Genomic DNA, 12187 nt, shown 5'->3' on the forward strand with positions numbered 1-12187 from the left:
ATATTTATGAATAAAGTATATTTTTCTGCTTAAAACAAAAGTGACTGCAGTTTGATGGCAGACCTCAGGTTTCTGAGGATTCTTATTTATTTTTGCAGATGGTCATTTTGAGAGAAGGATGGGGAGGGAGAGGCGTGGGGATTCCGAGTAGATTTTCTCAAAAGTGGGCATCAGGTTATAACATAATAACGGTGTTTTATATTTTCAATGCTGAAAATACCAACATTTTCAATGGACAAGTTGTAAACAAGAGGGAGACTTTTTTCCAGAGTTTTAACATATTCTGTACTTGCCGACTGTAAGCGATGAACCATCTGGTTGGACAAATGTTTCTAATTACCTTCCCTACATCTGTGGAATTTGGTTCTTTTGGCTCTGACATTCCGTCTTGCTCATTTCCACACAACCAACACTAATCAGATACACTTGCATGTGTAGAGCAATAAGCCAATAAAGATTTCAGGCAGTCTCGGCTCGTCTGAAGTCAGCTTCAGTTTTGTCGCCTGTCTCCAATAAAGAATATCCGAGAAGCCAGCAGGCATCATAAGTTTAATTTTGTAACTTTCAGTCTAAACATGCACGCAGACGTTCTGGTAAATTCTATAGTTTTGCTCAACATTGTGTTTGTGTCGCAAAGCTTCTTGAAATCTACAAGGTGAGTACAGCACTCCTGGAGTGCTTTGTTATCTGTTGTTATGGAGATCTGTTAATCTATTGTTTGATAGGATTGCAACTCTGAGGGGAAAAAAATCAACTGCTGTGTAATGACAACTCTCCATGTTAATGGAATTATGAAAATAAAAGGCATATACTTGCCTGCAGAAATAAAAATGATGCATGCCCAACTTTCTTAAAGGCAATTGTGAATTAATACTAGTAATCACAATTAAGAAGGAACCTGATCCTTCATATCACCTGCTTGTGTGCTATTCAGACTAACTATTTCCGATTTAAATCTGATGTGAACTAAGGTGACTTGTGACAAAATAATTGTGGTTCAGCAAAGAGATGAAACTGTCCTAAAGAACATATATATGCTATCAAACAAGTATTGTAGCTATCTTCTCAATTGATTATCCAATGTTACAGATAGTTGATAGAGACAAGAAATGTTTCTCGGTCCAGGAGATCTCATTGTCATAGCATTCAGACAATTAATAGTTAGAATTATCCCTTTAACTTCAATTTTGGAATAAGTATATGTATTTAAAGATATGTATTTAAAGCAAAAACTATAATTTCTGTTCAGGTTTTTGAGAAGTTTCAAGATTTTTGAATACCATTTGGAATTAAGTAATCAGTTTTTTAAAAAAAATATGAAAATACTTTTGTGATGCAGAATTTATTAATGGTTAAGGCTACTTGATGTTATTGGTGATAAAGAGTATAAAGGTACCCCTGTTTATTCAAAATGCTAAGGATTACAGTGAATAAATCCTTAATGTGACTTTTGATGCATTAGCAGCAAATAAATCAAATCAAAGAGAGAAAACATAACACATGAAGACAGCAAAACACATCCAACATTAACATGAAATGGCAGCATAATTTATTGTGTGATAATTTATTGCCAGTGATAAAATAGACCATCTCATTGTCAATTAAGTAAATTAATTACACCCCAGTAATAGAAAGTCAATTAGATGACCTTCGCTAATGAGTCTTCTCCAGTGTTTATCTTTCGGGATCTGGGCACTGTTGCCAAGCATTTATTATGCATATCCTCGTCATCACTGAGTCAAAAGGTCACGGGATCAGAGACCTGAGCACAAAGATCCACGTTGACCCTCCCAATGCAATACAGAAGGAGTGTACAATCGGAGGTGCCATATTTTGGATAAGGCAATGAGTCAAGGTACCATCTGCTGCCTGAGAAGGACAGCATGATTCCATGGCACTATTCTGAAGAAAAGCAGGGAGCTGTTCCTAGTGCCCTGGCTAACATTTGTCCCTCAGTCAGCATCACTAAAAACAAATTATCCGGTCGCTATCATAATGCTGTTTATGTATGTTGCATGTAAATTAGCTGCCATTGGGAGGGTGTACCTACATTGCAAATGTAACTATATGTCAAAAGGACTTCATTGGCTGTAAGGCTTTTTTTCCTAATCAACTGTTTCAGAGATGTTAGTACATGACTTTGGAGCAGATAGGATTTGAGTCCAGCCCTCCTAGCTTAGAGGTAGGGACTCTACCACTGCACCACAAAGGCTATTGGGATATTTAGGTTGTGAAGGATGCCACATAAGTGTAAGCAGATGGTGGGCTTTGAACTTCTATTACAAAATGAATGAGAATTTTGTCTAAAAAGATTAAGGGTCATTTGTAAACAATGAGTAATTCTTTAGTTTAATCTGATGGAGGAAGTTAACATTTGCAGAAAAAAATTCTCAGGCTGTACCTGATATTTCTAATTCATAGCTAGCAAGTTGGCAAGAGTATCCTTCCCATCAGGGAGCATCGTATCCTGGAAGCAGGTCGGAAGAATGATATGTTCCATGTTCTTGCTTTGGAATATTTGTAGTACCAGCAGTATGATGGAGGCTAATCTTTCAGACATTAGGTTTTCATTGGGGAAGATGTCACTGGCTTAAATACAAAGCAAGAGTAACCCGAATGAAAGGTTCACCACAAATTTCCCTTCTTATATCTCAACACAATCATAACAGTGGTGTGGGGTATGTGTCAGGCTGATGCTTTTCTCAAATTCCAAGATGAATTTCACCCACAAAATGCCAATATAATATTATAAAAATAACTTCAAGCAGGGACAATATTTATCCTAACAGTAATCGATTTTCATTGCTATAGAAGTCAGAATAAAGTATTCAATGTTTAGAGGTAACACTCAACTTTTAATAAATCCTCTCAAGTAGCTAACTGTCTGGTTGTCATTGATTGTGTCCTTGCAATACTAAATCTGTGAAAGTTTGGCACATGCACTAAAATCTATGTGATAAATGTGCTGACTTTTCTAAGGCTACACATCACAATGTTTATCCAGTACTTTGACTGAGCCCTTATTTAGAAGTGCATCTCTCAAACTCTGCTGGGAATATCAGTCAGTCAGTCAGCTGACTTTTTCTGGAAATCTGGATCATACAGTTTCACTGTGTGGCCTTGCTAATCACTTTCAGTCAGACATGCATCCAGCTGCATGAGGAACTGCCAACTGGTGCTTCTTGAAGGGCCAACCATTCAACTTGCAGATGTGTTTGACTTCATGGGATAACTCTGGATTATTTTTCGAGGTCTTATGGTTATTTGGTGCATCCACACAAGGAAGGCAGAGGTTTTGTGAGGTGCCCACACCAAGTGTATCAATAATAATGGAGCTATATTTACAGTACCACTGGGTCTGTAAGCTAACTGAGAAGTGAAGCACAGGCTGCACAGAGAAGATTTTCTGTGTAGAGGACGAAAGGAGGGTAGGAGAACTCTCCACCGTCCAACATGGATTTTCAGGGAGGATTTTTCATATATCTACCTTGGCCAAGAGTTGAACAAGAGACTAGGAATACTGCAGTAACTCACCTCCCAGCTCCCCATAGTCTGTCCACCATCTACGAGGCACAGGTCAGGAGTGTGATGGAATACTCCCCACTTGCCTGGATGAGTGCAGCTCCAACAACACTCAAGAAGCTTGACACCATCCAGACAAAGTGGCCCACTTGATTGACACCACATCCACAAGCATCCACTCCCTCTGCCACCGACGCTCAGTAGCAGCAGTGTGTACTATCTACAAGATGCACTACAGAAATTCACCAAAGATCCTTAGACAGTATCTTCCAAATCCATGACCACTTCCATCTAGAAGGACAAGGGCAGCAGATACATGGGAACACCACCAACTGCAGGTTCCACTCCAAGCCACTCAACATCCTGACTTGAAAATATATCACCATTCCTTCGCTGTTGTTGAGTCAAAATCTTGGATTTACCTCTCTACTGGCATTGTGAGTCAACCCACAGCATCTGGAATGTAATGGTTCACCACCACCTTCTCAAGGGAAGCTTGGGCCAGGCAACAAATTCTCACCAGCCAGTGATGCCCAAGCCCCAAGAGTGAATTTAAAAAAAACACAATTGTCAAATTCGTTGTCTAACTTGACTATTAACCAACAGAAGCAAATTACAACATCTAGTACTTCAATTAATTATTGGGAAGTTATTTTCTTTGGATCCCACCATAAACTTTGCTCACCAACTACTAACTCCATGCCTCTCCCTGCTCACCATCTGAGTTTGAACTAGACTGTTCACAACCTTGGATTCCTATTTGATCTTGAACTGAGCTTTCAACTGATGTCCATTCATCATTCAGTCTGCCTCCTTTCACCTCCATAATATCACCCTCTCCTCCCCCATCCCAGTACATATGCTCCTGAAACTCTCACTCATGCCTATCTTACCTCTTAACTAAACTATCTCACCTCCTAACTAAACTATCTCAAGATGGTTTCCTGGTTGACTTCCAATCTTTTAACTTCTGTGCTGCATCCAAACTTGTGCCAAGTTTCATTCACCCATCACCCTTGTGCTCATGCAGTACACTGGCTCCTAGTAAAGCAAATTCTTAATTTTGAATGTTTACTATAGACATCATCCATATCCTGCTTTTCATTGTCTCTGGAATCTACTCCGCTCTTTTCGAACTGGTAAATTACTTATAACTAGTTCTGTTCCTCTTCAATTGTGGATGTACCTTCAGTTACCTGAGACATATATTCCAGAATTCTTTACTTAAATCTCTCTGTGTCTCTCTTAAATGAGAAGTCACTTTTCAAAACTGGGCTCTTTGACCAAACTTTTGGTCAGCAGTGCTGATATCTCCTTATATGGCTCGATGTTTGGTAATACTTTGAGATGCACTACAGTGTTAACACTGCTGGATAAATGCAAACTGTGTAATGTATGAGTAGTTAATATCATGTTAATTATTATGTTGAATTATTGAATAGAATATTGCAACACAGAAGGCTCATTGTGCTTGTGAAAGCTTTTAAGAGTTATCCAATTTAGTCCCGCATCTCAATCTCCCCCTATAACTGTGCAAATTATTGTTCAAGTATGTCAAATTGCCTTTTGAATATTCAAATGAATCTAATCCTAAATTTAAAACCTTTTCAGATAATGCATTGCAGATCATAACAATTCTCTGTGAAGAATTCAAATCTTGCTACCCAAAGATTATTCTGCCTAATGTGGTTAATACTGTTGATGGCAATAATCAGTAACGTTCATGGTCATGTTTACTAAATCATAATCTGCATGTTGCAAGGGGAAAGGAGGCAAATACAATGTGCAATTCAGCATCAGCAAGTTAACCTACAAGTGCCAAGTTTTGAACTATTGCAAGAAACGATCCCACAGAACAAGGTGAACGAAAAAAGTGGAATTTTTTTTTCATTTCTGTTGCACCTCCAAACGTCCCAAAACAGCCAATCAAGTACTTTTAGAATTGTGGTCACTGTTGTCATGGCAGAGTGTCAGACCTTTGTTGTTCTGGAGTGAGTCAACATCTCTTTCAGTTTTCTATAATACTCTTAGAAGCACAAGGTGAAAAAAAAACCACAACAGCATTTCCTCTTTTGACAAATGTGGAATGAAAACCAGTTACTGGAAAACCTCCAAACACGGATAAAGTGTTTCTCTACATGGGGGGAGAACAGCAAAATGCTGTTGCAGACTCCACTTCCTGTCAAAAAGTGTAGTTATACATGTAATGTTGTCATTTGCCCCACAAAGAATATGCAGCTCAGAATAATATTCCTATATTACTAAAATAAAAATACAGTAAACTATTCTACCAATCAAACCTGCTTCATCATTCAATCTTAAATCTGCATAGTAACTCCACTTACCCACCATAGATCCATATACCTTTATACAATTAACAAACAAATCCATCAATCTCAGTTCTAAAACGTTCAATTGACTCACAGACTCAACATCCAAGGAGAAATATTTTTTCAAGAATTAATACATGGTGCTTTTGATGAATCTGACATTTTAAAACAAATGCAATTGTTTTAAAATGTGCTATTAATTAATCTATTAATCTATGGTCTATTAATTGCTATGTAAGATCTATGTTTAAAGAGCAAATATGTAAAAGTTTACAAATCCACATATGCAATTTCACTACATCTACATTTAACAGTTTGAATATAAATCCAATTGATTTCCCTGCATTCACATTTACCACAAATGAATTGTTTCAAACATTTGATTAGTTCTTTATTGAAAACAATACAACTTCATAAATAACATAAAGTCACAGAGTTATAATGTTCGGAAACAGACCCATCAATCCAACTAGTCCTATTTGCCAGCATTTGGCCCATATCCCTCTAAACCCTTCCTATTCATATACCCATCCAAATGCCTTACACTCTCTCCTTAAACCACCGGCCTCTAGTTTTGTACACCCCACCCTAGGTAAAAGACCTTGACTATTCGCCCTATCCATGCCCCTCATGATTTTATAAATCTTTATAAATCTTTATAAAGTCATCCCTCGGCCTCTGACGCTCCAGGGAAAATAGCCCCAGCCTATTCAGCCTCTCCCTATAACTCAAACCCTCCAATCCCAGCAATATCCTTGTAAATCTTTTCTGGACCCTCTCAAGTTTAACAACGTCCGTCTTTCGGAAGGCATTCAGAATTGTATGCAGTATTCTAAAAGTGGCCTCACCAATGTCCTGTATAGCTGCAACATGACATCCCAATTCCTATACTCAGTGTTATGACCAATGAAGGCAAGTGTGCTAAATGCCTTTTTCACCACCCTGTCTACCTATGACTCCACTTTCAAGGAAGTATGCACCTACACCCTTATGTCTCTTTTTGTGTTTTAATTGATAGGATGATTTTATCTGTAATGTAGAAGATGTGTTTTTTGTGTTTAGTTTATTGATTATTTGAATTTTTGTAATGAAATTCCAGTATTATGAAGTTTTTGTCATGAGTTAATTTGTTCTAAAATTATCTTTCTTTTCCCTCTTGTAATTTAAGGCAGTCTGGTACTTGCAAGTTGTCATTGGAATCATCAGAGAAACGCTGTAAATCTCATGATGGTTTGATCTGCAGTGGCAGGGGACAGTGCGAATGTGGTGTATGCATCTGCCTTGACAATGAACCAGGCAAATACTATGGCTCTCGGTGTGAGTGCCAGGACTGGCTCTGTGAAAGCTACGATGGGAGAATTTGTGGAGGTAAACTATTTATACTGCATCAGCGTTTGAAGTCAGGTGAACTGGGTAGCTGACCTCTTCAAAATTGACCAGGAATGACAGATTACAGCAAACATGGGAGAAACATCATTGCCCATTAAAATAAATCCTCTAGATTTAATTATCTTTGATTGCTTAAACAATTGTTTTAGGGAGGAGGGTGATCATGAAGGAGGAAATGTGAGGCAACTGAACACAAGATGGGGAGGGGTAGCGTTGTCAGACAGCATGTAACAAAACATCCAAGAATGTACTCAACCAGAGTTGGCAACCCTGCATTCTGCATGGATATAAGTGGACCTAATGATAGCCCACATGGGCCACAAAGCTCTGGGTGTGTTGTGCTTGGTCAGATTGTTTATATGTTGCATGTGTCCAGCAATGAAGTGATACCCCGATTTGTACATAGCACCTGCAAAAGTTAGTTAGCAAAATGTACAGGTTTCCCACAAATGAAGATAACTGAAATGTCAGGTTTGATTTGACTGATGTGCTAATATTTGAAATCAAAACTTTATGGTTTGTACACTTCCCAGAATTTGTGGGTTTTGAATTATGCCTCAATGGACAAAGAGACATAAATTATAGGTTGAACATTTAGATACAGATCCAGTGAAACTATTAGATCTAGGTACACTTGGAAATGTTTTATGAGCCAATTCTACAATTTAGGGCATATTTATGTCAACGATTGGTATGGTTATTGTGTATCTAGGTGTGTAATCAGATTTGATTAATTACACTTGAAGCAATATAGGTCTGAGGTTTGTTTTGAAGTTTAGTTCATTATAACTGGGGGATACTGGACTGGAGCCTTGAATACTATAGCTGTTGGGTTTGTATACTGAAGGGTTTTTGTATTGAATGGTTCTTCCCAAACAGGTTCATATCTGCCATGTATTTTCCTAGCTCCAGCCAGTTTCTCCTGAGTTCTTTATTGGATTTCTACTGACTATTTTGTACTTCTGGCCCAGTGTTCTGGTGTCACCCACAAGTGGAAACATTTTATCTTTATTCTTTATCAAATCTTTTCATAACCTTTATGATCTCTTTTAGGTTTCCCTCAGTCCTTTTCTTTCTAGAGAAAATAGTCCTAGCTTTTCCAGCTTCCCCTCCCCCCTCATTGTTATAAGCTTTCATTTCTTTGTTTGTTGTGGACAGATCTGCACTCCAACTCAGAGGTGGACTGCATCTTCCAGTGGTTAAACTAGGGATGGGATCCCTTTCTCTACAGCAGTTGAATTGTCAAGCATTGAACTGATCCTTCTCGGGATCACGTACCTGGCTACATTCCAAATAATCTCTGAGACTAGTTTCAGGAATGGCTAGGTGCAGGAAGATGGCTAAATATGCCATAGTAAGGGTTCCCTTTGGTTTGAACTCCGTCCTCCATCTCTCAGCCCACACAGTGATGATTTATAAGGATAGTGGAATTTATGGAATTTGTATGCATGTGTTTGCGTTACAGGGTTTTGATTTAGCCTTCCCAGATGGTGTTCCTGGTTGAAACTCTAACTATATATTTGCTATTCATCTCCTTAATAGTTTTCCACAGTTGTTTTGTCCTACAGGTATTTTGTTCAGGTCAAAAAATTAAGAATTGTGTAGAAAGTACATGCCACTTGTATAGGACTGAAGGAGACCAACCAACTCATTGAGCCTTCCCACTGTGCAATTAAATCATGGCTGACCTGCATCTGAACTCCATCATCCTGCCTTGTTCCTGCAACCCTTAACCAACAAAAATCTATTCATCTGTTTGTAAAATCTTCAATTGACCCATTACATTGAATCAGGGAAAACACCTCATCCACATCCAGTCTGTCATGCTTTGTAAGAATTTACTGATTTCAATTAGCTCATCACTCATTCTTTGAAACTCTCGAGAGTATGGGCCCAGTGTTTTCAGTTGCTCCTCAAAGAACAAACCTACCATCCCAAGGATTAATCTGGTGAACTCCCATGAACTCTGGTTACAATAAGTATATTCCCTCTTTAGATGTTGGTATCAAAACTATACACAATTTTAGGGAGAGAGTTCCAGATTTCTACTCCCCTTTATGTGAAAAAGTGTTTTCTGACATTACCCCTGAAGAGCCTGGCTCTGATTTTAAGATTTTCCTCCCATTTTCTGGACTCTCATTCTCACCCCTCTGAAACAGGTTCCCTCTATCTACTTCATCATCCCCTTTTATTTGGCCTGAAAGCCTCATTAATATCATCCTCAAACACCTACAGTTAATGGAAATACAAATCATTATCTATATAAACTGTCCTCCCAATTTGCAGATGCATTTGGAGAGTACAGGAAAGCTTTGAAGACAGTTGGCAATTTTTGAGGAACCTGAAGGAAGTGCTACATCTGAAAATAGCAGGTTTAGTCAAATTGGGTGAAGTAGCATTTGTGTGTTGCTAATACAAAGTTGTAATTGGCTCTCAAGTGGAGGGAGAATTCAGAAGAAATCTGGCCTTCTCTTTCTCAAACTAGACTAAATTCAGCATCTACCTTAGGTGATTGATCTTGGATTAGGATTTGTTAAACAGGTGGCGTCGTTAGGAGAAATTTTGGTAGGCCATACAGCCCATAAGGTCTGCTTTGCCATTGAATTAGATCAATGCCCACTTTCTCACATTGTCTCCAAGTTCCTTAATGTCATTAATCTCCATTTAAGTTCTGTCCTGAACCTGCTCAATGATTGAACTTCAACTACCCTCAGATTTCGAGAATTTTAAAAATTCGCCACCTTCCGAGTGATGAAGTTCCATCTCTGCTCTGTCTCAAATGGCCCTTACATTTCCTTTATCTCCCCTGATTTAAGACTGACCAGCCAGGAGAAATATCTCTATACACCAGATCACACCCTGTAAAATACTTTTATGTTTCAGTGATATCAACTTTTATTCTGCTAAACTTTAGGCAACTCCAGTCTCCTCAATCTCTCTTCCTAAGACAATCCCACCATCCACGGATTAATCTGTTGAACTTCCCTTGCATTCTGATTATAGTAAGTTGCTGACGGGACTAAAACAGTACACAATACTTAAGATGAGGTAATACAAAGGCTCTATACAACTGCAGCAAGACATTTTTACTCCAGTACTCAAATCCCCTTATCCACATCATTTGTCTTGCTGCGCCTGCATGCTAACTTTGAGTCACTTATGAACAAGGACACCAATATCCCTTTGCACACTTGCACCTCCCAATCTCTCAACGGAAAGAAATATCCTGAATTTCTATTTCTTCAACCAAAATGAATAAGTTCACACTTGTTCATGTTATATTCCATCTGCCATGTTCCAGCCCATTCACTTAGTCTATCCAAGTCCTCTTGAAGCCCTCTTACATGCTCCTCACAATGCACATTTCCACTCAATTTGGTATCATTAGCCAATTAACAATATACCATTGATCCTCACATCTAAATCATTTATATAGATTCTGAAAAGTTGTGGACTCAGCACTAAGCCAAGCGGTTCCCCACGAGTAACAACTTGACATTCTGAGAATGATCCATTAATTCCTACTGTCTGCTTTCTACCTATTAAACAATTCTCAACGCCCACTATATTAGCTCCAACCTCTTGCAGTCCAATTTTATTTACTAATCTCCAGTGTGTGACCTTATGAAAAATCTTCTAGAAATTCAAATACACCACTGGTTCTCCTTTATCAACATTACAAGTAACATCCTCAAACCCAAACCACATATTTGTCAATTTGAATTCTGTGTTGACTCTCCACTTACCTTTACAAACCCTTCATTATTCAACAAAGAAATGACATAAACAGTGGAAGTTCGTATCTCCTTACATCTTGTTAATTGTCTTCTCAGCAACATTTGTGGAATATGGGCTAAAGGGATGTCACTATCAATTTGACTAACATACATCTGGTTCTATTAATACTCTACTGAGTCATCATGGTTTCAGAAAAAAAACACAATGAGACAATGTTTTTAAATTATATCCTACATGTATTTTGCCAGCTGTTTGTTGTAACAATCAACCATTAAGAATCCAGTAACCATGAGATTATGGCTTTTACCCAACCCGACCACAGAAATAATGATGGTAATCACTGCCTCCAAACAAAATTAAATGTCATTCCTAACTGTATATCTGGTAAATTACATGGTTCTCTCTTCATGTTATTTAAAACTCTTAACTGTTTGAGAACTGAAGTAGTATTTCTGCATTCTCATCCAATTTTAATACAAATTGAGAGATGATTAGAATATTGAAAGGATGAGGTAGAACTCCATTGAGCTTTGGTGCAGGGTGATGACATTTTCTTCATAGAATCCCTACAGTGCAGATAGAGGCCGGTTGAGGCTGCACTGACCCTCCAAAGTGCATCCCACCCAATCCTTGTAATTGTGCATTTACCATGGCTAATCCACCTAGCCTATGCATTCCTTGGCACTATGGAGCAATTTAGCATGGCTAATCCACCCAACCTGCACATCTCTGGACTGTGGGAGGAAACAGACAAAGGGAGAACATGCAAACTCCACACAGTTGCCCAAGGCTGGAATTGAACCAGGTTCCTGGCGCTGTGAGGCAGCATGCTATCCACTATACCACCATGCTGCTCAGAAAATAACCTCCACAAAGAATGTTTTTGGATCCCAACTATAACTTTAACGACTTTGGCTCAAGAATAAAGAAAGAGATTGAAGAATGACTCAGCTCAGATATTACTCCCTCATGGAACCTCAGAATGATACAACACAGAAAGAAGATGTTCAGTCCTTTGTGCATTTTGAAGGAGCTATACAATATGTTACATTCCTTCTGCTCTTTCCCATTAACCTGCATGTTCTCCCTTCAAGTTTACTGTGTATCCAGTAACCCTTTTTATTGAATCAGAGATAGTAGGAACTGCAGATGCTGGAGAATCCGAGACAACAAGGTGCAGGGCTGGATGAACACAGCAGGCCAAGCAG

At 38.5% G+C, this 12187-nt stretch overlaps 1 protein-coding gene across 1 annotated transcript in view; it reads left to right on the top strand.

Annotated features, from left to right (window-relative positions):
* The first annotated feature begins 458 nt into the window (after window positions 1–458).
* Window positions 459–12187, top strand: part of itgbl1 (integrin, beta-like 1) — a 260246-nt gene continuing 248517 nt past the window's right edge. Inside the window, exons 1-2 of the mRNA XM_048598369.1 lie at window positions 459–655; window positions 7021–7220. Coding sequence (XP_048454326.1) covers window positions 576–655; window positions 7021–7220 — 280 coding nt within the window. The 5' untranslated portion in view covers window positions 459–575. The remainder of the gene's footprint in view (window positions 656–7020; window positions 7221–12187) is intronic.

Source organism: Rhincodon typus, chromosome 6, assembly GCF_021869965.1.
Source record: "Rhincodon typus isolate 14 chromosome 6, sRhiTyp1.1, whole genome shotgun sequence".
In the NCBI taxonomy this organism is placed as follows: Eukaryota; Metazoa; Chordata; class Chondrichthyes; order Orectolobiformes; family Rhincodontidae; genus Rhincodon; species Rhincodon typus.